Source organism: Stegodyphus dumicola, chromosome 1, assembly GCF_044657685.1.
Source record: "Stegodyphus dumicola isolate Sdum_Otavi_A_Nest chromosome 1, ASM4465768v1".
NCBI lineage: Eukaryota > Metazoa > Arthropoda > Arachnida > Araneae > Eresidae > Stegodyphus > Stegodyphus dumicola.
The window spans coordinates 184,665,883-184,693,207 of NC_140768.1; the positions used below are offsets into that span (position 1 = coordinate 184,665,883).

The 27,325-nt window shown below is 33.1% G+C and overlaps 1 protein-coding gene across 2 annotated transcripts in view; it reads left to right on the forward strand.

Moving 5' to 3' along the window:
- LOC118181964 (uncharacterized) overlaps positions 1 to 27,325 on the forward strand; it is a 270,816-nt gene that overhangs the window by 218,427 nt on the left and 25,064 nt on the right. For both annotated transcript variants that reach the window (XM_085823611.1, XM_085823604.1), the window contains exons 32-36: positions 11,144 to 11,323; positions 14,241 to 14,294; positions 16,820 to 17,008; positions 17,989 to 18,119; positions 24,062 to 24,206. In XM_085823611.1, the coding sequence (XP_085679737.1) occupies positions 11,144 to 11,323; positions 14,241 to 14,294; positions 16,820 to 17,008; positions 17,989 to 18,119; positions 24,062 to 24,206 (699 nt within the window). The remainder of the gene's footprint in view (positions 1 to 11,143; positions 11,324 to 14,240; positions 14,295 to 16,819; positions 17,009 to 17,988; positions 18,120 to 24,061; positions 24,207 to 27,325) is intronic.

The following is a 27,325-nucleotide window of genomic DNA, read 5'->3' on the forward strand; positions in this document are numbered from 1 at the left end:
ACAAAAAAAGAAAGAGCTGGGGGATCACTGGGACTATGAACTCAGGTCGAACTACCAATGTTTAGTGACTTTTCCACAAGAGCTTTGAAATTAGGATGAACAATATATTAAAGAAAATAGAAGATACAGCACACGTAAAAACAAAAGTGGGCTGAATTAGAGATTTACATGTTTGGTGAATGAGTTAAACTTGCCTGTATGCCATTATGAAATATTAGGAATGTAGCATAAAAGCACGAGTGAAGAAGGCAATGGGAATCTAAATCATTGTTATCTAAATGTATATCATTATCAGTATCTGCTATTACTTTCAATACTGCTGAAAAAATTATAAATGAATTATATTGTTGCGTGCGTACGTGTTCGTTACGAAATGAATGCACAAGTCCGATGAAAAATAAACAAAAATTTATTATTATCACAACAAATATGCTTAAATTTCCTAAAATATTCGTGCAGTATTACAATATCTCACAGTAGTTATCTTTTAACTACTCAAACGTTCAAGAGAACGTAATTCAAAACAGCTAAAGAAAGCTAATCCGCGAATTCGCTACAGTCAACAAGAGCAGTTTTCTAAACAACAACAAACTAAGTAACTCCACGAACTGAGAGGTTTTCCTCTTTTTATAAGATTTTAAAATCGCGCGCGAGAATTTTCTAGTACTTTCTCGAAATCAATAAGAGATATTTATTAAATGTTACATGCACGCGCTCTTGTATTTTCAATTTTCCGGCTTAGCTTTCTTTTAATATTCATCACGCGCTGCACTGCGCGGGAAATAAAACCATTTAATTTACAATTCAACTAACATAAGCTATTTAAATACCAAATCCGTAACAATATTATAAATCACATGAACTTGTTGCATTATAAATTACAACAATTATAAATATTATTAGCGTGATTTAGCGACCATCTTTGTTAACAAATAATTTCAAGTAATTAATTTTACAAATAATTCAGCCTGAAACTAGGTTGGAAAATAAGCTACATGCTGAAGATTAAGCTTTGCCAAGGTGTTAGAAACATCTTCTGTTAACTAGAGTTGTGATGTAAGAATTTGTAAAAATTATCATTTAAATATAAATTGACATAAATACAATACAAAGTATATAAATTCTACATGCGTGAAACCTTGAGTACAGTGCAACAATATGTGAAAAAGGAATGGATTAAAAGGTAACTGAAAATCCCAGGATATGAATATAAGGGAGTTTATTTTTTTTAAACTTATTTATTTATTTACTTTTTTTTTGTTAATTATGAAAATTCTGCTGACGCTCATAATTATTAATTTATTAATTAAATGTGTATTAGAAATTAAATGTATGCCAAAGTGCATCAGGTGGAAAACAGAATAAATATTTAAACGTTTCTAGTATTAAAATATGGAATTTGTAACAAAGTTAAATAAACTTAAAATAACTTGAATGATTAAAAATGGAAAGCTTAATACAGGAATATATTGCAATAATATTAGTGTGAATTTAGAACGACTTAAGAAGTCCAATTTTTAGATTTAATAAAGATAATTTTTATAATTAAATTAGAACTGTTTACGTAAAATGGTAAATTTGAAGGTTAAAACCATTCTGCTGTCTAAGAAGATTTGTTAATATTTATCTAGACAAGAAACTTATTTAAGGTGAGCTCCAAATCCGATATTTGATACGTTGATTTGCACAATTTTTACAATATTAATGAACGAAAATAAAGGCTTGCAGTTTCAATAGAATGTCCCATTAATGGCAATAAACGACTTTTTGTAGCACCCAATCTTCAGCTCGTAAATATGTGCATCAGTCAGTGTAGTATAAATAATCAGTAATATATAATCTCACATCGTGATGAGAGAAAACCGAGCTCAAATTTAAGGGATAATTTCTTAATATGAGACACCCAACTCTTAAAAATGAGATAAGATACTATCCGTGTGCGTTTTCCTCCCACTTTCACTCAATGTTGCCAGATCGTGCGATTTTTCGCAAATTTGCGACTTTTGACAAACTTGGGCTACTAAAATTTTAGTGTTTGCGCTTTTGCGAAATTTTTGCGACTTCAAAGATTTTTTTAATATAATAACCGTAAAATACTTTATAAAACACATAATTATGTACCTTAACACTTAACAAATTCATGATTTTAGTGCTCTACAAATTTTGTATTTAAGACAGTCCTCCCCCAGTTCTATTGTGATAACGAATCGAACAATAGGACTTGCAGTTTACGCGCCATATATTGGTTAACCAAACAGAGAAAAGAAATAAAATTCATCCTCCTGATTATAATATTTCTAAGAATTAAGGAATAGAAATGACTTAAAAATCAAAGCAACGGCATTTTTATAAATAAATCCACAAATAAATTTAGCAGTGAACGAACAAACAAGGCTTTCTTAAGTAATCAGAATCTGAAAGAAGTCCACCACCCAGAACGAAAAACTCACTTAAAGCATTCCTCACTTAAAATGTTCACAATTAAAAATAAATAAATAAATAAATAAAATAATAATAAACAAAACACTACATTAAAAAAATTAATTTCTAAAACAAAAAATTTAGTACAATAGCGCTAACAATCTAAATGTGAGGAACATCTTACAAATTAATTTTAAAACAGAAATCTAAATTAAATGAGAATTAATTACAAAAGGAATGGATATTTAAACAATGAGCAATATAGTTTTAAAATTTTGTTAAAGCTAAGATACATAATTACAACGGGGCCCACCAGCGGCCGAGCGGTAAAGTCGCTGAACACTGGTAGTTCGGTCCGAGGTTCGAATCCCACGAACGGGCTGGCTGCATGGGCGTTTTCGTGGTTTACCCCATGTGTAACGTGTATACGAGTCAGTTTCCCTTAGAAAGTCCTCCAAGAAGGCATCCCTTCCATTAGGCAGCTAGCCCTAGTGTGCTTTGCCATAATTAAATAAACCAAACCAAACATAATTACAACGAATAAGGATCGGATACAATCTGTAACTTACCGAAATTTGTGATAACGTCAGAGATCGTATAAGCACGCGTAACTATGACGTCACAAAAATCAGGGGGTCATTTGCGATTTTTTTAGTCTTCTTTTGCTACTTTAGTTGAAAATTTTCTGGCAACACTGCTTCCACCTCACACACTATACAAATGATAAAGAAGTGATTGGTCATGAGAAACTACAAAATTTGCTTCAGACATGCTGTAATTTATTCTTAACTACAGACTACAGAATTTTATTCTTTTAATTTCAATAAATTTTGAAATGGTCTTCAGGGAAAAATATTCAGAAAATTTAGCAGCGTTCTTAAAGAATTTTTTGGTTGACACTTCTGGTTTATAAGTCACTGCTCAAATTTTTAATGAACTAGTTACCTGTGTAGTTAACCTTAAATGTCTTTTCTTATTTTTTGATTTTGTTGTATGTTTCTCAGGCTGTATTTAAGTGTAATTTGAGCATAGAGGTAAAAAATAAATCCCCCTAATAGGAGAACGGAAACGATGCAGATTCATATTTCACCCCTCATTCTGTTACTTTTATCGGACCTCATCCCTTCCTTGTTACAATGAAATGTTATGATAAAATCCTTCCGTACGGAAAATTAAACGGTACAGCGCCCAAATGTGTTTAAGCAGACAATTAATAGAATTTACTTAAAGAGCTAACCGGACCCTGCTGTAAAAAGAGCGGGTTCTAATTTCTTAATCAAAATTTCCTCAAAAAAGTTGGAAGCCTGGGGACAACCTGGGGAGTTGCGAAAACTTAGATTATCTTCATAATAGAATTCTTAATAGCACTACTGAGAACTGAGAACGTTCAGTTTAAAACATGGTAAAGATCTTGATTTGAAAAATATTTTACTCGAATATTTTTCAAATCAGAATCTTTACCATGTGACTGTTGGCTGTGACGGTTATATGTTGATATCTGTCTGCCTGTGGATCCTGTGGCAAAGCGAATCATAGCATTCAAAAATGACAAGTTTAATGAAGAACAGTTGACGAATGATGGTAAAGGTTTATTTTCAATAATCTTAATTTATTTGAAACAGAGAGTGTAGGTTATGAGATAAAAGATACAGATGAAAAGCATTAACAAAGATATAACCCATGTGGATATGCCACGTAGTGAGAAAATGAAAGATGAAAGATCATCAAGAAAAGAAAGACAGTAGTTAGATATCCTAAGCCAGGAGTGTACGAATCCATAATTACTAATCAAGAAACTTTGTCTTACGAAGAATAAATCGATGTTGCCGGAAGATGAACAGATTGTATGGAAGAACGCCGTGCATGAAGAAATGCAGAGTACAAAGGCTAGTGATGTTTAGATGCGAGAAGATTTATCAGCTGGAAAACGATCAGTTTCATGCAAGTGGATTTTAGACAAAAATGAGGTAGCAAGCACAAAGCCCGAATTACAGCTCTCGACTTCATGCAACTAGAAGGGAAAAAATCAGATATTTACACCACATGACTACCTTGTAAGGCATATTAAATTATACGCAATTTTTCTTGCATTTCATTTAAACTTATTGTATTGAATTAAATCTACTTCTTCCAAAGCGCATAAACCAAAATAGAATAAATGGACTCTTTAAAATGCACTATATTTGTTTACCATAGCGACACTCTGGCGCTAGGTTCACTTAACATCGTTAAATTTCGTTCATTTTATAACTCAGAATGCACAAAACTTTATATCATCTGAAGAATTATCTGATCGTTCCCACTTGTTCTATTCAAGTACTATAATAAATCTAAAACGATATATAAAAGAAATTAAACAAACAAAAAAAAAAAAAAAAAAAAAGTTTTTCACAGACGATTCAGTATTTCTCATTCAATTAATTCAGTTCTCACTTCGCTACAAGGCAAAAATACATAAAACTCAAAATACCTATATTAAAATTTACGAAGTAAATCCTAAACACTTATTTCCTCGAATAAATTCCAGAATGGATTAAGCATGATTTAATTGTCAGTAATAAAAGATGGCGTTATCTTTGCAGTTGCGAAGCTTAGTTTCACTAGATTGGCAACAAATCTACTATTCTGCTAAGTTTCAAATGGAAACAAATATGGCCGCCATGTTAAAATAATTAGCCTTAGCCGAACTTAAACAACTTTTAAATTGCTGATAATTCCTCAAATATTGCGTACAGGTTTATTAAAGGCATATAAACTTTATCCGGAAGCTAAGAACAACATAATTGAGTCATTTTTAAACCAAAAAAATGCACAATTTACAAACATATAAGAATAAAGAAACTGAGATCACTGAGCCGAGTAACAGAATGGATATATACATATATTTATATACTTTTGGTGCGGCCGATTGTTACCAAAATAGGAGGTGCACATCTACATGTTATATAACAGTCCTATATACAAAATTTCAACTTTCTTGGGCTACTCATTTTTGAGTTATGCGAGATACATACATACGTACGTACGCCCAGACGCCACGAAAAATGCTCTTTAAAATTCATTTTAAATCAGCTTAATAATTTTTTTGGGGGGGAAAGAGTCCTTTATTCTGACCTTATGTACAGAAGTCACGCAAAAACATCGTTAAATTGCATTCAATAGCGGTCAAAATGGATTTTTCGTTGAAATATGATACCCGAAATTTTTCACGATTACAATACTTCTTTTTTACTTCCTTGTACGAAGTAAAAAGGATATATTGTAATCGCGAAAAGTTTCAGGCAGCATATTTCAAGGAAAATATCCATTTTGACCGCTTTCGAATGCGATTTAACGATGTATTTGCATGATATCTGTACGTAAGGGCAGAATAAAAGACTCTTTTCCTCCAAAAAAAAAAAAATTATAAAACTGCTTTAAAATTAATTCTGAACAGAATTTTTCGTGGCGTCTGTACGTACGTATCTCGCATAACTCAAAAACGAGTAGCCTCAGAACGTTGAACTTTTGTATATAGGACTAGTATAACATGTAGATGTGTACCTCGTATTTTGCTTTCAATCGGCCTCACCAAACGTATATAAATATATTTATATATATATACACTCTGCTACCCGGCTCAGTGATCTCAGTTTCTTTACTCTTATATGTTTGTAAATTGTACATTTTTTGCTTTAAAAATGATTGAATTATGTTGTTCTTATCTTCCGGTTAAGGTTTTTATGCCTTTAGTAAATCTGTATGCAATATTTTTAGAATTATCAACAATTTTAAAGTTGTTTAAGTGCCGCTAAGCCTAATAATTTTTTTGATGGCGGCCATTGCTTGTTTACATTTGAAACAGCAGGATAGTGGATTTGTTGCCAATATAGAGAAATGTAGCTTCGCAACAACAAAGATAACGCCTTCATTTATTACTGCCAATTAAATCATGCTTAATCCTTTCTGGAAATTTTTCGAGTAAATAAAGTGTTTAAGATTTACTTCGTAATTTTTAGTACAGATATTTTGAGTTTTTATGCATTGTCGCGAAGTAAGAACTGAATTAATTGAATGTGAAAACTCAATCGTCTGTGAAAAACTGTTTCTTTTTTGTTTTGTTTGATTAATTTCTTGTATACATCGTTCTAGCTTTATTATAGTATTTGAATAGAACATGTGGCAACGATTATATAATTCTTTAAATGATATAAATTTTGTGCATTCTGAGTTATAATGTGCTCCGTCGCTAGTAATTTCTGAGTTCTAGCACAACATGTGAACAAGTTCTTCCATATTATTGGATACAACTTACTCGATTCTTCAAGCATTTAAAAATCAAGTATCATATATTGGTAAAGGCCGTTAATGGACGATTGCCTCTTACTAAGTGATAAGACATAGAGACAGACATAGTTATAATGTGAACCTAGCGCCAGAGTGTCGCTATGGTAAACAAATAAAGTGAATTTTAAATAATGCATTTATTCTATTGTGGTTTAGGACCTGTCGGTGAAGTAAGTTTAATTCAATCCAATAAGTTTAAACGAAATGCAAGAAAAAATACGTATAATTTAATATTCCGTACAAGGAAGTCATGTGGTGTACACATTAGATTTTTTTTACTTCGTACAAGGAAGTAAAAAAGTGTTGAATACAACAATAATTATTCGCCTATCATTAATGTTGCTGCTTTACGTTTTATTCTGGTGATCATTGTCCAAGAAAATTTAAACGTATTTGTCTTAGGTATTAAAAGCGCTTTCTTAAATGGTGATTTAAAAAATAATTATTTATATATATCCGCCAAAAGCTTATGATGGCCACAGTGGTAGAAAATGTAGACTTTAAATAATTTATATGGATTGAAACAGCCAGGCACCTCGACACAAACTTTTCAAGTTCATAGAAAAATTGTGTTTTAAGCAACTAAGCAGTGAGCCTTGTATTTTTATACTCCAAAAGAGCGCTTCAATGATAATTATTGCTCTTTATGTAGATGACCTACTAGCTGCTGGTTGAAAGATTCATGAATTTAATACATTTATTGAATTGTTAGCTAAAGAATTTTAAATTTCTATATTTAGAAAAGGGTCTGAATTCCTTGGAATGTGAATACCAGTTTATGCAAAAGGAATTATCCTTAGGTTAAGGGATTACATCTTACCATTGTTGAAAATGTTTAACATGTTGGACTGCAAAGCGTGTTATATTCCAGTGGTGTCTAAATCCATATTAGCTGATTTCGAAAAAGGATGTTCTTATAAAAGACCATATCAAGAAGTAGTGTGTAGTATTTTATCTACACTCATGTCCATAAATTAAGGATAATTCGGAGTCACTCGGAAATCGAACTCTAAAATAAATATATCACCTGTAAAATCACTACACACGTCTTCAAGAATAATATGCAAATTTCAGGAAGTAACCAGATGACACTGATGGTACGTCACAATGACGGAGTGTAAGAGAGTGATATATAAGGAATACAAGCAAAGAAGTAAAATTGTTTGCAGGCGCTTTCTAAGCATTTCAGTGCAATAACCGAATAGTTATGACACAAAAGACGCATTTGGATGATTTTTTACGTAGTAGAATTATCGGCCGTCTAGAATGTGGGTGTACCCAACTGGAAGTATCAGACGGAATTGCCCAAAATGCCATCTCCAGGCTTCGGCAACGATTCCAAGATGATGGTAATGTGAGTAGACGTTACAGCACAGGTCGCCTCAGAGTTACAACGCTGAATGAGGACCGGTATTTGGCAGTTACTGCCAAAAGAAACAGGCGGAGCACAGTCTCAGACCTGTCTCGTCAGCTCTCTTCAGCCACTGGTACGACAATTTCAAGGCAGACTATGTACAGACGCTTAGGGCAGATTGGTCTATATGCTCGTAGACCTGTCAGATTCGTTTCACTTACTGCAACTCACTGTCGCCTGTGGTTAGCCTGGAGTAGAGAGCATGCATTGTGGACACCGCAACAGTGGGCTTGTGTGATGTTTTCCGACGAGTCCGGGTTTAGCTTTCAGTCTGATTCTCGCGGTACTTTCATATGGAGAGCTCCAGGTATCCGTTACCACCAAGAAAACATCATTGAACGACACCGTTACGGTGGTGCAGGAGTGCTCGTTTGGGGTGGAATTATTCTGGGTTCCAGAACTGGCCTGCATGTTCAAATTGGAACCATAACAAGCCAAATCTATCGGGACTTCATTCTGGAACAACATGTACGTTTGTTTCGGGGCGCCATGGGCACACAATTTGTGTTTATGGATGACAACGCCCGTCCTCACCGTGCAAACATCGTAAGCGAATGCCTTCAATCGGAGGATATCACCCGTATGGACTGGCCAGAATTCTCACCGGACTTGAATCCAGTAGAGCACGTGTGGGAGATGCTTGGCCGACGAGTTGCAGCCCGTCAACCTCCTCCTACATGTCTACCGGAACTTCGGAGAGCATTGCTTTTTGAGTGGTGTAATATCCCCCAAGATCAGATCGAAATTTTATACTCAGCATGCCTAGGCGTTGTACGGACTGTATTGCATCGTCTGGGAGACATACAATGTATTAACAATTATACCAACCATGTAGTATTGGTTTTTTGTAAATAGGTTTTTTTGTAATTTTCTCCAGGGAGAAAAAATCGCTAATTTTTTTAATAATATCAAACATAGAGCATCTTTTTTTGCTCTTTACCTTTTGTTTAATAAATAAGCTTTACAAATAAGTCAAATTTGTTTTGCTTCTAACTCTTCCTTTGCCTGAGTTTGCATTATCCTTAATTTATTGACATGAGTGTAATTACACGACTGGATCAGATATTTTATATGCAGTTAATTGTTCAAGAAAATCCTACTGATATTTAATGGTGTGCTCTTAAGCGAATTCTTCGTTATTTTAAAAGAATGACTATAATGAAGTTGTTGTATTCAATGTGTAATTATAGTAAATATAAACTATGTTGCATTTACTATAATACTATAAGTTATATAATAGTATAATACTACGTAACTTACATAATACTATAAATATATAAGTTATATAATACTAAAATAAACTTACTGTAAGTTTTATTTAGTAATATTATGTATTTATATAAATTTGATTTTACTACGGTCATTTGAATTATCCATCTATATTTAAATAACTGCTTTTAAATTACATTCCCATGCTTATTCTTAATGCATTTATTAATAGCTTATTTTATGCTTATGTATACTGCTAAATGCTTCAAGATTTAATCATCGCAATAAATTAAAAAGCATTTTAATAATGCACAGCAAAATTTTCAGTTTATCTATAATCTTGAGTGACTTGTTATCTAGAGTTATAAGAATAAGACATTTCAAGCACAAGTGAGTAAAATATATAAATAAATAAAAAATTGTGAGTAATAATTTTCATTTAGCGTTAAAAATCTTTAAACAGTAAATAACCATGAATTGGACGCAATGAGTGTTTCTTTTCCCAGCAAGCTTTTCAGGCCAAAATCAGTAGATTACCTAAAACCAGTATGGTTTGATTTTCTGAAAGGATATTAACTACAATTAACACTCAGAAAATCGATTGATACTGATAAACTCTGTTGGTGGCGATTGAAACCTTTTTGACGTAGTAAGCGGAGAGACCTATTGTTTAGATGACTTGTTCACAACGTTGGTACTATTCGGTTTCGAGGCCGTAAAAAATCGCCAAATTATTGTTGATGCCAATGCTGCCAAAAAGAATTGCGGCAACCCTAATAATTGCGGCAAAAAAGGAAGTATAATAGTGAATAACTGTCTAAGATTGATGTTTTAATTTAGATGAAAGGTTAATTTATATAATACTTTTTTATTATTATAATTTATATGAAAAAGGCTAAACATGACTGAATGGAAGCATAAGAGTAAATAACTATTTCAGATCATTATTATAATTTATATAAAAATTGCTAAACATAACTGAATGGATGGATGCCTGCATTGCTATTTCGCTACCGACTTAACGCTAAACCATAATTTCATCTCGTTGGTTGTTCAAACGTAATTTTCTATAATGAATGATGCCTTTTCTTTGAAAATATTCTCGGTAAAGTGCAGAATCGCTCACTTATTTGTTTGCCGCTTTTTAGAAGGGTAAAAACAATTGGATTTTTGTCAATTTTCTTTTACTTTTTAAGTGAAATAGGTCGATGTGTACACAGATAAAGTCAAGGGTGTGCGCAGTGCCATTTTTGTGCAATTCTAGGATTTTTTTTAAGTGAAAATAGGTCTATGTGCACATGGATACCGAGTATGTGCAATTCTTAAAAACGCGTCAAGCATGGGTGATTCTGCACTTTACCCAAAATTCTATTGCCGAATTTTCGTCATGGGCAATTCCCAAATTGTTAAATCCATAGGATATCAAAAAAGGATTTAAAATCAAAAAAGAATTTAAAAAATAAACTAGTATTTCAATGGCGTCTTAAGAAATATAGAACTATATAAACTTACGCAATCTGAAATCAACGCGTACACTAGATTTGGCGCGCTGTTAAATGGGCGCGTTTGCTAGATTTGGCTCTTTTTGCGCATACATTTTCGCTGCAATTTTCTTACGACCCTCAAAACAGAATAGTATCATAACGCTTTACAATACATGATATTACCTCAAATTGATATGTATAGCTCGCTGAAAGGAATTTTATATGTACATCGAATATCTGCAGTTATATCATTTTTCTTCTGTGCATCATCTTCCCTTCTCTTGTCTAGGAATTCCATCACTCGAAGTAAGCAAAGGAATTCAAGGTGAACCTGGTCGTCCTGGTCTTCCCGGCTTCCCTGGAGGAAAAGGCGATAATGGCTTTAATGGTTTCCCAGGACCCAAAGGTGTGAGGGGAGAACCTGGATTCCAGGGCAGACCTGGATTACACGGAGCAGTAGGAATTAAAGGTAAAAAGAGTGAAACAGCTTTTATAAGAAGCCATCGACTATGTCTGTGAAATTAAAAGGTCATGCATTTATTTAAATGTGAAAATTCTAAAATTAATATCTAAATAGTAAATAACTGCTTTGCACTCAACACTACCTAATTTTATATTTTACTTTGCGGTGTTTCTCATCTATCTTAATTTAAAGATCTTCTGTAATTTCATAAACGTAATTAAGTCGATATTTACGATATTTTAATCTTGCGTCTTATTTATCTTAAATATTCAAGGTACACTGCAGAAAAAAGAGGGGGCAGTTCTATATATCCCGTTCTACTGGGCCGATTGACGAAATTCAACTTGCGTTTTTCATGTCTCGAAAGCACGACTTAGGATATCTATTAGATTTATATATATCATTGTCCTAATATAGGTATTTTGACACAAAATCGGACTTTTTCTGAAATGACATGACACTTTTTTTTTTTTCCTATTTCGATTCTACGACTCAAATGATGCCCAACTGCCAAGTTTTGTAAAAATCGCACGAGTAGTTTTTCAAAAATGAGCTCTCAAAATTTTAGCTCCTTAATATTAATTGAGTTTGGTATATTTATTAATATCTCTTTTTTACTAAACTTATTTGATTCTTCGGCTCTACTCTTATATACGCCCTAAGATCACCAAATGTCGCGATATGTGTTCTGCACTGGTTTTGGGGGCTATTCCGTGCTGTGGGATGGTTTGATGGACGATGCTGTTTGTATGCAACCCTTTGACGTTAAAACTGAACTCTTTTGCTGCAGTGGTTTAATTGCTCGTTGGTTCGTGTCGTGCGTGTTTTGAATGTTGCACTGAGAGACGTGGTGGCAAGATTTCAGTCGCGTGTTTAGATTGTATGCAAACTAAATTTAGTATTAAAAGGTACAATGTTGGAGTTAAAGAATCTTTTGTTCACTGGTGTGTTTCTGCGGATAGAAGTGCATTTTTGGAATTTCTGTGGGAGTCAGGACTTTTAAAACGGAGATTGGCATGTCCGAAATGCGGAGCTGATATGAGAACTCGGACGAAGAATGGTGTTTCTGATAGACTTGTCTGGGTTTGCAATCAAATGATTGCTGGTAAAGCATGTGGCTGTCAGCGGAGTTTAAGATTTGGATGATGTAAGTTAACTTACATCGCCTAGTAAGTTAACTTTGGAGGACGTTTTATCGTTACTTTCGAAATTTTGAATCACAGAAAGACATGCGATAAAGCAAAATCGTGGCACTTTTGTTCACAGACGTATGACTGGCGAAATTTTATTCACATATGTAATATGGCACCGTGGAGTTTCTCGCCAAAAATTTGTCGCCCAGAGAGGGCGTATATAAGAGTAGTTCCTATTCTTCCTTTCACATTTCGAAATTTAGGCTCATTCCAAATAAAATTTGCCCATTTTTTGTGATATTTTTTAAATTTGTATTTTAAAATAATTTTTATAAATTTTACGAAAAAAAATTTAATAATAATCTATAAAATATTTACCATCATCTTAAACTAGATGTATTTCTAAGCAAACCTGCAAAAAATTAAAATTTTCATTCAAAATTTCGGAAGATATACCTGAATTTATATATTGGCCCGTTTTGAAATTTGGCATGTTTGTTGAAAGCGATAATAACATCAAATGTGGTTTAGGCACTTTGTTAAAATTATTTGAAATGAGGATGATGTGTTTTTTCCGCTCATGCACAATGTAAAGAAGTAGGAATGATGTGACTTTTTTTCCGATCCTTCACAATGGAAGGGAAAGGAAACTGGTTTGCCGTATATTAAGCAGTTCACCAAGTGAATTATTGTTGGCGCAAACGGAAAAAAAAGTAGGGAAGATAAATATTTTAATTTTTCCGTAAATTTCGCAATAAATTTTACAAAATTTAATATTTAAACATAATTTGAGTCATAGAATCGAAATATGGAAAACAAATGGTATGTTATTTCAGAAAAAGTCCCATTTTGTCTCCAAATACCTATGTTAGAACAATGCTACATGTAAATCTAATATATATCCTAAGTCGCCCTTTCGAGTCATGAAAAACGCAATTTAAATTTCGTCAATAGGTCCAGTAGAACGGGAGATAGATATAGAACTGTCTTTTTTTTTCCCGCAGTGTACATTAGTCTTAGTAAGAAATTTGTAAAGCCAAAACTAATTAGCTAATTACAAGTAATTTATAAAGCCAAACCTAATTAGCTGTCTAATGGCACTTGCTTAATCCTTTTGCTGCAACAAATTATCATCTTCATATTTAAACAGAAGTCTACTAAACTTCAGTAATACAGACAAGAAATATAGCTCAACTACAATATTTTCACTCCTATATAGGTTAATACAATCGCCACCACTATCTGTGAGATTTCAGGAACACAAGGCATTAAAACAAAATTAGCCACAAGGCCATCAAAGCTTTGCCTAAGAATGTGGTAAAACATCTAACGAAAATACTCCACCCATATATCCGATTCAATTTGAGCTATTCGTACAAGTCAATCGTCAGTAATATCAGAATTAAAATACCTACATCGTAAAGCATGAACTTACAAATATAGTAAGTTGTTCAAAATTCAATATTAAATAACGTACGTGATAAATAAATGTAAAATCGCCATACAAATGCATTAAATAAATGGAAAATATATAAAAAATAGTACACAGCATAAAACACATAAACCTTTAATTATAAACAAATAAACACAAGTATTTACGAAAATTTACAACAACAGCAATAACAGACTGACGGAGATAATTTGAATTCATTCTCTAAATCTCATCAAATTCTGTAAGTCAAATGAGTGCTTTCGATAGTTATGTATATTTTAACAATGAAATGAAGTTTAATGCATTTGTATACGATTCAGTGTCTGCTTGCTCTAAATGTCATAGTTTATATTTACAGGCTTACCTGGTCGACTTGGAGCACCTGGAGATAGAGGTCTAGATGGCTTTCCGGGTAATTATTTGCAATTAAACATTTTTAATGTAATTTTGTAAGTATAACTTTAAGCTTACTGGTATCAATTTATTGTAGCGTTAGATCATGAAGAAACTACAAATGTATGGTTTTTCGCTCTTTTTACCTAACTACCTTTTTTTAAATGTAATTTCTTATTGTTTTTTTGTGTTTTACAGTTTGCAAAAGAGACACTTGTGCGCATTCTATGAAATGTGCTGGAAAGACGGAAGACGATAGTTCCCTTTTTACAATTTTTGATTTTGTTTTTTAATGTAAATTAATATTTAAAACAAATTAAGAGATTTATTGGTGTGGCTCTTTTCCCACAGAAAGTGATGTTTTTTTAAAGAACAGTAAATAAACATATTTCAGTGAATTGAAGACTTAAATCTTTTAATAAAAGGAGATTATGTATTTCATTACGTATCTATTGTAATTTTTAATGAGTAATAGTAAAAAAAATAATTATTACATTTTTTGTTTCCTTCTTATGACTAGAACATAGACTTATATACATTTTTGGCTTAAAGCGTAGCTTTGAATATAATTGTAAGGTTTTAGAATATATTTTATCAATAAATATAACATCATAAAAATGCAATAAACTGAAAATATTATTTTATTTTTTGAAATTATAAGAAATCAGAAACACATAATTGCACTTATAAAACAGTGAATGAACGTTTGAAAAATTATTCCTATGTTAGCAAAAAGACATTTCCATTGCCGCATCACTGATAGCATTTCTGATGTAGTTTGTCAGAAAATCTAGTTTTTCATTTTATTGGACCCAAATAATTTTTCATTTTGTTTGATCTAAATAACGAACTTTCCGTTTTGTTTAGAATCTCACAACAACAAAACTCGTTCCCTTTATTGGAGGAGTTAAAGCAACAAGAATCAGCATAATTCACAAGTTTGCAGGTCTAATTTCGAAGGTTTAAATGTACAGCCTGCTTCTTCAGCTGCAGAAGTACAAATGATGGAAGACAAGCTAGTGCTCAGGAATAACAGTGAAAGGAAGGAAGTCTAGCAAAGCAGCCTTTTTATTTTTGAAACAAACACACATTTTTTTCCAGTATACGTATTACAACTAAGCTGAGGGATCAGCCATGGGAAGCCCTCTTAGTCCTAACCTTGCTGATAACTATATGCATTATTATGAATCAAAATTATTTGAAATTTTAAACGTCTCTGTAGTTCGTGTACGTTGATGATATCTTCATCCTGTTTGACGGTAATAAAGATAAATCAAGTGAGTGAAACTGAAATTCTATCCGTAGCCTCAGATAACAGGTTTACTGGTACTTCATAGTATAACCGAATCACAAGCCAAATGCAAAATTCGTGTTGATGCTAACTACGGAATATACATTTCCTTTTCCTCGGGAGAATAAAATCCGCGGCAAAACTTGAGTACCGGAAGAACTAATATCATACTTTGGAATTCTCTCGCTTTAGGAAGAAGAATATATATTTTTGGACTTTGTCCATTATGGCATTCGTGCCTTCTTTTTATTAAATTAATCACCTTTTGCTCATTTCTTTTATTTCATGTGATTTGAAAATGTCTTAGTTTAATTTAACATTCCTATAATATCATTAATTTATTCTAAGTTATAAAATACCAAAATTATTGCCTATGTTTGTAGCCTCTAAATATCATATCTGCAAACATAACAAAGCCATTTAACAGTAGTAGTAATTACTTCATGTGAAATTTTTCGTAATCTAATGTAACAATCGTGAGTTATGTACACATTTACATAATTTGTATAAAATATTTACATTAATCGCATAATTGAGAATATAATAGTTATCAGTATATACAAATACATTTTTTACTACTCTGCGGTCCTTTGTTTTCTATTTGAGGAATCTAAGAGAGTTATATGGAGATCTGTTTCATGAAGTGAACTTTGTACTATACTGATCAGCCTCTTAAACAAAGCTAGCTAACAAGATGCTCCAAAATAATGTTCACACTTTTTGAAAATTAAAAAAAAAAAAAAAAAAGCTAATAAGAGAAAATACGGATTTTTTATTTTGTGTCACACATGTTAGTGAGGTCTAAAATAGCCACCATTCACCATTGGCGACAACATTTATGTAGCCTACGCTGTAGAACAACAGATCGATAAACTACGGATGTGATTTCCATGAGGCAGGAAATACAGTTTGTCTCAATGTCATGTCTCCTGTCATCCAGTGTCGATGGTTTTTCTATGGGATTTTGTGAAAGTCTGTAATACCGTTACTGCAGTTCCTTAGTTCATTGTTTGTTCTACACCTGCCACATCCTCGTCAAAGACATTTTTTATTAATCGATACTGCATGATCTTACCATTTTACGGTGAAAAAGTATTAAATTCTATCCTGCACCGTTTGTGCACCTCAGACACTTTTGCAGTAAAAAATTCTCAAAAGTTTAAAAATATGTATATTATTATTAGATTATTATTATTATTCATTTTTTGCTGTGTCAAATAATAATTTTATTTTTATTTAAAAATTTTTAAAAGCTGCAAAGGAAGGATTAGAAGGTGATGATGGACCTCCTGGTCTTCCTGGACGCCCTGGGCTATCGGGTTTGAAAGGAGAGCCTGGGGAACCGGGAAGAGCTGGATTTTCTGGAAGGAAAGGTGACAGAGGGTTTTCCTATCCTGGAAGGCCAGGAGAGAAAGGCAACAGAGGTGCATCTGGACCACCCGGTATGTTCATCGCATTTCAGTTCATAATATCATTTTATTAGAAATTTCAACAATTTTATAAATTCTTAATGGCATCCATATGTATGGTTCGTAAAATGGACTTGATTCCCTTAGGTAATCCTCCAAAAATCCTTAACTGTTTCTTACCCATACTATATAGAAAACGAGGTATTTAGTTTTCAAGTAATCTTGAACAATGTGAAAGGCTGCATAGTAATATTCTAGTCATCTCGATCGTTCGATTCGATGCCTCCAAATTTACGTCTATAAGAAATACTAGCATTTTAAATATTAGCTTAAAATAGCAGTTTATGCAATCCAAAATGATGAGATAGTAGTACGAAGGGGAAGGGCCGAAAGACTACGACAGTGGATACTGATGAGCATCCACCTAAACAGACCACCTGAAACAGCCTTTTCTAGACTATGTGAAGTAACTTAGACAATGTGTGGCGCTTCGCTTTAGTCAACCAACAAATTCCCCATTTACGGTGAAAGTAGAGGAGGAAGGATTGGTACACACAATCGTGAGCAATAGTTTAATTAATTGAAAGTAGTCTACTGTAAATGATTTTATTTAAAAATACTTATACGTAAAATTTAATAGAAACAATTAATATTATAAAAATAAAAAATAGTGGAGATTTATTTCACCAAATCGAATATGCGTATGCTGATGTGTACTAGAGTGGAATTTGCATACCTCCTCGCCGCAGACTGGGGTATTAAATGCGATACATCTGTTTTTATATTAGGGTCTGTCTCCGTGAAAATATAATTATGTAATAGTCTGATCAAGTAGAAAATATTTACAAAGCATACAAGTAGAAATTTACTTATTGGTTTCATTTTTCGAGACATGACGTCCATATAACTTCATTGCCATTCATGTGAATTTCATTAACATCTGCATAAGCCACCTTCAAGAAATAAAACTAATTGGTACTAACATTATTAATATTAAACGTTTGTGCAACTAGGCATTGGAGGTCTGGAAGGTGCAAGAGGAGAGCAAGGAGATATTGGATATCCAGGACCCCGCGGGTTGCCAGGTGAAAGAGGTTTACCAGGCTTTGCAACTCCAGGACCGGCAGGACCACCTGGTAAACCAGTAAGTATCACACCAGTAATTTTTTCCATGTGTATAAACTGTGGACATAAGGCCTTCATTCTTGCTTTTCATCCTTTGTGGTTTAATGCTTATGCTTCAGTTTGTTTGTAGATGCATTGCCCAGTTTTATTCCTCTCGCGTATTCCAACATTCTCTTTTAGTATGGAAACTCTCTCAGTCATGAACTTTAAATTTTTCTGAAAAAGGTATGCATATGAACCTACTGATCTAGAAATATATAACAGTAAAATATTAATTTTTAATATTCTATAGGTAATTCAAAATATAATTAGAGAGAATAAGGAGTTTTGGATAGTCTAATAAAATTTGGCGAAATTTTAAAATTTTGTGTAATCTCCAAAACAGCGTTGCATCGCTAAAAAAGAATCAAAAGAATTTTTTTTTTTTTTCTGTCAACAGAAGCAAAGGTCAAATTCGTCATCTTTTATGTACCCCCTTTCCCCACAGTAATCGCATTACTTCGAAAAAACACTCGCATAATGTTTCACCATATAAAACATTTATTGTCTGTCGTGTTTGAGATTTTGTAAGACTATTACTGGCTTCTACATTAGTATGTAATTTACCAGTCCATCGTAAGGGTGTCTTTAACGGTATTTAAATATTATGCACAATCGCACAATAATCTCAATGGACGAAAAGAGAAATGTCGTAAGAGTGACAAAGTCAAGGAATGTTATGCACAGAATGAGATCTTGAAACTGATAATGCCGCCCTCTTTCGGCGTGAAAGTGAAATTATGATGGTACTTAGTTGAGGATATAATTCAGTTCAAAAAAGATTTTACATAACGTACATACATAATACGTTAAAACAAAGATATGATAATTTTACCGAATAATAGTTGAAACTCAAAATTCCCAGCATAAAGTACATAACTCCTGATCTTAAAGTTTCTAGAGAAGTTCTCTTCTACTGCGCTGTTAGGCCGCATGAAGATCTCACTTAGTACATGATAGTATGAGAAATGCTGAAAAAATGTGATATAGAATAAGCCAACTCGTGAGCATAATGGAAAATACATGGGATACATATGCAAAATTACCAATTCGCATTTTGGTGAATAGTTCTTGGTCTTTTGACCGTATTTTCGTTAGTTAGTTAATTCGTGTTATTGCAATATATCAAGAGTTCATCATTTACCGAAATCGTTGTACACCGTAGTGAGAATGTGATCCTGAAGAGTCCGGTGTGTATTTGGGAATCTCTCACGAATCAGGAAGCGTTAACTATAGTACGGAAAATTTTATTTTGTAGAACAACTAATTTTTTGCGAAAAATTTCCCACGCATTCGCCCATGCAGGAAATCCATATAAAAATATTGTGCGAATTAGCATAAGGTACGACTGCTTAATTCTGCAATTTAGCTTGAATTTTCTTCCCGTGAAATTACAAATTCCATCTGTTAAATTTTATCAACTTTTAACATGCTTAAAAATTATTCCTTTAGTTACAGGGTTTCTTAAACTTTTTTCAGTCGCGACCCCTTTTTATCACTGAGATTTTTTGGCGACCCCAGGACCCATAATATTTACACAAATTTTGTGGGACCCCATAAGTATTGCTAAATTCCGACACACGCGTGAGTGAAACTGTCAATTTTTTCACCCCTTCTGTAATATACTATTGCAGTTTTAGGTCATTAACTTTAATTTCTAATTTTAAGGCATAGAACAATGTGAAAATGTTAAATAAGTAACAGACGAAATGACAGCGTCGCCTGCAAAGCAAAGAAAACGAACGTTTATATTATAAAAAGAATGCGATAAACGTTTTCGTTTTTTACTTTGTCTGTATTGTCTTACCTTTATGTATTTTTAGATACATTGTGTAAAAATATTTGATAATTGCAAAATTATTATAATAATCAAAACTGCTAAAATTTTTGGCGACCCCTGCTGCAGGTTCCGCGACCCACAGTTAAAGAACCCCTGCCTTAGTAGGATAGGTGTTAAATTCACTTACCTCGTAACAGCTGCCACAGAAATTGTCGCTCTTCCTTTCCAAGTACATTGCTTTTAGTTTATGCTGAAATCCATGCACTCCAAACTCTGAAATATTTTTTTTTAAATTTTATTATTAACATATGAAATATATATCCGCAATTAACATTGACACATTAATCAATACAATTATTGCGTTTCGGATAAATACGAGGTCGGTCTGTCGTTTTCGGCTAGTATTAGATACGACACTCATGCAACTGAGTTCTATTATTTTTCCGCCATAGGACGTCAGCAGTGCGCTGCGTTACTTGTAGGCAAACACAGCAGCCCATCTGCTAGATTTTTCCCCCTTTTTTCTTTTCTTTTTTTTTTTTTTAATTCCTCTAATGGCGGGCCCTCAACCGACGCTACCTTTGCCTCATGTGAAGGGACGGACTGTTACAACCGTGCGTTCTCCGGGATTCGAACCTGGGCCCTTTGGTGTCGCAGTTGGTTCCCCTGACTGCTGCACCGTCTGGGCGGCTCTGCTAGATTTATATATGAATTTATTTATTTAAATCGAAAATAAGTTGTAAACATGAATTTAATTTATTCGGAATGAAATATTTATTGCAACACAGTGTACTTATTATAAAAATTAAAATATAAAAATCAACAAAACTTAAAATCATAAAACGAATGACAAAATTTGTCATTAAAAAACGCAATGACAAAATTTGTCATTAAAGAAACGCAATGACAAAATTTGTCATTTATGTCATTTTGTTGCTCAACCACAAAAGTTGTCTGTCATTTAAGAGCGGCAGATTAAATGTAAAACAGTATACCTAATTAATAAACTTCTGTAATAAAATTATTCTTTCAATTTATTTCTGGAATTTGTTAAAGGTACCATTCTGCAGATAAAAAAAAATCTTTTGAAAAAAATTAAATGAATATATTTTATATATTTTTCGTGGCGAATCCTGAAAGAAAATTTCCCTTTGACTATTATATTTCTTTTTAATTTATTAACTTTCTTACATCTATAGGAAATTAGCAGTCGATTTTGTAGCGTTCTTTTTTTTTTGGGGGGGGGACGTAGACTCAACTGCAGTGAAACCTTATTTCGTGAACTTTATTCATTTCTGAAGATAATTTGTCTACCATCAAACCGAAATATTCATAAACCGAAACAGTGTTCCCTGTGTTCGAAATGTGAAAGGAATAATGATATAAGTTTAATAAAAAAAGAGATATTTATAAATATATACGAAACTCAAATAACATTGAGGAGCTAAAATTTTGAGACTAATTTTTAAAAAACTACTGGTGCGATTTTTACAAAACTTGGCAATTTGGCGTAATTTGAGTCGTAGAATAGAAATATTGAAAACAATTGGAATGTCATTTCAGAAAAAGTTCGATTTTGTGTCAAAATACCTGTATTATAATAATGCTGTATATAAATCTAATACATATCCTAAATCGTGCTTTCAAGACATTCAAAAACGCAATTTGAATTTCGTCAATCAGCCCAGTAGAACGGGAGATAAAGAACTGTCCTTTTTTTATTTATCGCGTGTACATCAACTGTCTTAAAATAAGAATACATATAAAAGATTTATTGTCAAAAATAAAGCATCAGCTTAAAATATATACAAAATAATTAACGCTATAGGAGATCTTTGTCAAGTAAAATGAATACATTATGGAATGAAAACAAAGTGAAAAAGAAGTAAATGTAAAAGAACAAGACTTAATTATGACTATAAAAGCTTAAGTTAGTTAGATTGGTTAATTAGACTGTTAGTACTGAAAACATTAATTTTTCTATGTTTTATATTTAAGCACTTCAATTTTTTTAAGAAGTGAATTTTAAACGATAATATGTATATAGTTCATGTATAATATGTACTTAGTTTAAGTACATTTAAATACATATTTTAGACTTTGTATTTATATTTAAGTTATGTATTGTGTTTATATTATATTATGAATTTATATTTATATTATGTCATTATGTGGTGTACACCTTGTTTTTATATACTATTTCCATACGAATGTTATTCGAAAACTATTGTATATGGAAAGGTTTTCTGCCAATATTTACATATATACCAAATTTATATAATAAACAGTTTCCGATTGTTCGCGATATAAAATTGCTGATGACTTCAGTGGGATTGTTTAATCTGCTATTCCCATTAAACTGTACGATAAATTATTTTTCTCCTTTTAGTGCATTATCATATCCATTTTAAATAAAAACTTGTAGTATATTAAATGTTTTTAATCATATTTTTTATAAAAGAGCTATTTAATAAAGAAAAACTGTGCATATACAATAAAATGTAAAAAACCATAGTTTAGACGCCACAGCTTTTAGTCAAAACAGTGTTGAAACATAGCAAACGGTTTTTTGCTTATGCATATAAGCCCTTCTGAGAAATCTTAGGAAGCTTTGTTTTAAAAATAGAAAGCTCTATTTTGAATCTGTTATGTAAAGGAACATTTTCTGTCCCAGCCCCTTGAAAGGCTTTAAACAAAATATTGTTGCGTGCGTACGGGTTCGTAATGGGTTGAATGCACAAGTCCGATGAAACATTTATAAAATTTATTCTTATCACAAGAAATAAAACAAAATGCTGAAATATTTCCTCACAGATATTCGCACAATATCACACAGTACTTATATTTTAAACTACGAAAACGTCAAATAGAACACAATTCAAAAACGCAGAGAAAGCTAATCCGATCTCGCCGCGATTTCGCTACGGTAAACAACAACAGTTATCTAAACAACTGAACTGAGAAGTGTTCCTCCGGCTTTTGTAAGCTTTCTAATCATGCACGAGAACATTATGGTATTTTCTCGAGGTTTCTGGAAAGCAAAAGAATACAATTACGAGATATATATTTCTTAAATGCCCGTGCTCCTGTATTTTTTAATTTTTCGGCGTAGCTTTCTCTTAAAACTCGTCACGCGGTGCATTGCACGGGGAAATAAAACAGTTTTAATTACAGTTCTACTAAAAATAGCTAAATAAATATGAAATCCGTAACAATATGTACAGTGAATATTCTATAATTTTAAAAACACACTGTTACTTTTAGCAAAAGAATTATTTGGCGGAAAGTACAGTCGCCAAACGTTTCTTGCCTTCATGGCATTTATAATCTGATAGTACCTATTTTAAATACGGAGAGATATAAGGTCATTCGCAAACTTACTGTCGATGGACTATAGCAGCTGAGCACGGGGAAAAAAAGAGAACAATGGACTATAAGAGCTGAGCACGGAGGAAAAAAAGAGAGAGAGAGAGAATTTTATCGAGGTAGAAAAACGTATTGCACATAGTTATGAGCATGTAATTCCAAGAACGTGTCTGTGGAATAGCATTTTTCCTCTCTGCATGCATTTGAGTCACTTAATTGTTTTCCTGCATTTTCGTTTCTGTTCAGCTTGTTTCACTGCGACAAAAGCGCGCGAATAAAAGCTGAATTGAACTACAGTCTCAAATAAGGTGGAGAAAATAAGTGCTGTGCAGTGATAACACAATCTGTGACCTCAGATTAGGAAAAATGGCCTTGAAGTACTTATGTTGTAACAGATTATATAATCAATTTTTTGTGGATACGACATGCCTGCCTAATAAAAATGAGTTCATAGAAATTGAGACAGTATTATTTCAAGGTTAGCATTATTTTTCAGTTTGATTACTAGAGCTTGCTTCAGAATGCTCTGAAATGCTCAAAACATGCCTTAAAAAGAGCCAAAAATGCTCTAAAAATGCTTTAAAAGGGTACAATGTTTAGCTTTTGAATAGTTTTAATTTATGAATGTTAGTTGCAGTATCCTTAACTCTGTGATATGGTAGTATATCAACTAAAAGTACTGCAAGTATATTTTTTAGCAATCCAGCATTCTCTGATAATAGCCTTTAATGTTTAATGATATAATGTTAATTTAATAATATTGTCTTTAACTTAAGGGTAGAGATGGCATTCCAGGAAGAAGGGGCGAAAAAGGTGATCAAGGACAAATTGGAATAAGAGGTCCCTTTGGCGAAAAAGGAGTTTCAGGAGATCCAGGAAGAGCGGGGGTTCCTGGCCCTGTTGGCCCAAAAGGATTCCCAGGTTATTTTTCCATATAAATATACTAAAAAAATAAGCAACAAACGCAAAGAAAAGGTACAAATGTAAAATGAGGAAATAAAAAATACAATTTACTTATGAGGTAGAGGCTGCATACCCGAATGCAAGTAGGCAAACAAAATTAGCATAAAATGCAAACCCGCAGTCACACCAAAAAGAGTATGCCAGAACTATGCGTCAGTTCGCAGACAGCGATAGTTTCGTGTAATCCGAGATAGCCAAAACGAAAAGCATGAGCCGAAGGCAACATTTGCATGGTAAAATGCATTGAAGGGCTGTCCGGATGTTGTTAGCTGGAGCAAGGCAATCCGCTGTTGCGAGAACTGAATGTGCATCGTAGTGTCATGAGTAGGCTGTGGAATCGTTACCGAAGGGATTAAAAACCGTACAGAAGACATGAGTCTGGATGTCGGAGGATTACCACAACAGCAGACTATCCCTTCCTGTTGTTATGTGCAAAACGCCGTAGATCATTAACAGTACTTCAGCTGGCGTCACATCTCTCTGATACTGCAGGACAAGCCATATCACGCCAAACTGTGTCGCGTCTACTGTATGAAGGTGAACTGTACGACGACCTGTGGTTTATGTTCCTTTGTTCCCATCGCATGTCAAAGAGGTGTTGAATTGGGCCCGTGAACATCGAAGTTGAACACCTGTGCAGAAGGGTCACGTACTCTTTACGGATGAGTCTCGATTTAACATCTAGAACGATTCTCGAAGGGCAATAATATGGCGAGAGCCAAAGCACGCTATCAGGAGCCAAACATCGAAGGCTTACTTGTATGGGCTGGGATATTAAGGAACGGCCACGTCGACCTCTACGTGATTTCTGGCTGTTCCTTCACAGCCGTTCGCTACCGCGACGAAATTCTACACTCTCTTTTGCATTCCTTTCATCACTACAATGGGTACCGATGCTATGTTTACGAACGATAACGCATAGAGCTCGACTGGTCCGGAACTATTTGGAGAGTGAAACCATTTCGTATTTGCCGCGGCCTGCTAGGTTACGGGACCTGAATCCCATAGAGTATGTGTGGGACATGTTGGAACGACGGACAGTAGGTCGCAGAATTCCGCCAAGCACCGTCCATGAGCTCCGATATGCATTACTACAGAAATGGGAACTCCTGCCACAACAAGCGATCAACGACACTATTGCCAGCTTGCCTCACCGATGTCAAGCATGCATTTCAGCTAGAGGGTATCATAAACGCTATTAGCTTGATTTTTCCGTTGCACATTCTTCCGAACCATTTGGTCTTTCGTTATGTGATGGTCGTAATATATGTGTTTTTGTATGTCTTTACTTTAGTGTTTGCTATGTGGTCTAGTAATGCCACAACAAGCTCTCTGATCAGTTTCCGTATATCCATTAAATAGTTTTTGTTTTATTTTGTTTTTGCCTTTGTTGCTTATTTTTTTAGCAGGAATGTAATTTAGATGTAATTTGTGTTTTACGTATTTGCTATTCTTATGACGTTTTCCCCTCCTTTGAAAGTTGTATTCTTATATTTTTTTCCAAAATATCAGATAGACTAGAGCTTCAAATATCTAGTTTATTTGGGATCTCTGGGCATTTGAAATATCTATATGACTGGTTGCTTTTATAGCCAGTTACATATTTACTGAAATGTAAGTGAGGGAATTTTATTTTTTCTTTTTGTGTACCGTATATTACTTTAACAAGCTGATGTGAAATAAAATATTTTTGTTGTCTTTAAAACGTGAGTGCAGCAACTTTTATTCAAAGTATTAGGTAATGAAATGATGTTTTGTTTGCCAACACAAACGATCTATTCGAATCTCAGCTAAATAAAACCATGAATTTAATTCTTATACTTTTATATAGTTGATTTATGTATCATATTTTATCTCTACTAAATCTAACGCAAACTGAGATATTACTTTTATTTCCATAAATAAAGTACAAAACGCATCTTCACAAAATTATCCAATGAAATAAATTGCTTACGCAGACGACCTATTTCTGTCCCAGTTTAGTTAGAAAACCATGAAACTGATTTTTATTTATCTAAGTCCGAAAACTAGGCGTATAATTGTTTTATTCTTCTCATTTTTAGCTGCACTAAAATTAAGAACCTACTTTTACTTGCATGGAGCTAAAATATCCGTTTCTGTGACTGTTTTTGAAATGAAAAGCAAATATTCATAAAGGGAGCAAAGAACACAAGCCCATATATAGTATATATTTTTACTTTTGTGAAACCTAAAATTAAATATATACTTTTTCCTTTCTTTGCTACATTAAAATGTAACGCCAAAGTTACTTTTTATTTTGCACAAAGCTAAAATATAAATAGTTTTTGGTATTTTTAAGAATTTTTAGAAAAAAAAAAAAAAAAAAGCTAATAAGAAATGCATTTATATAACTGGAAGACTACTAGTGGTTTAAGGTGGGATAAGTGTTTAATCTGTACCAGTGGAATCCCGATAACATTCCTGTGCCCAAGAAGTTTGATTTCTGAAAAGTCTTAAGATGTGCTAAAATTTTACGTCTGAAATAATGTGCACAGCGTCTCTGAGAAATCAATTATTTGATTCACTGAAAAAATAAGCAGTTGGATGGAAAGAAATAGGCCTGTTATATGCTGAAACACCAGATCAAAATATTAGTCACAGTATCGTCAACAAGCTATGAAATCAATTCTCTACAGAGTTTGTTGTTTCAAGAAGAGTGATCCAAGATTGTCTGCTGGCTATAACTTCTTTTGATAATAAAAAATAACTGTAACTGCATCTCAGCTTGTCTATCTTTTTGCAGCAACATGAAGAAAGAAAGGTATTTGAATTATAGGTAAGGCTTCACATACAAGGATTTTTCTTTAAAAGATCTTTCATGTGTATTTCATTGCAGAAGCCAAGTCGATTACATGAGGAGAGTGAACTCATCGCATGAAGCAAACAAAAATGAAATTCACTAATTTTCAGAGATGAATCCAAATACTTCGATTATTTGGATTCGCATCAGTCGGACAGTGAAAAGAACATGATCAGTTGTTGCGACGTAATGCATTTCTCGTGTGTCTTTTAAAAAACAGTGTCATTTTTTTTTACAGAAATATAAAGAGTGTACT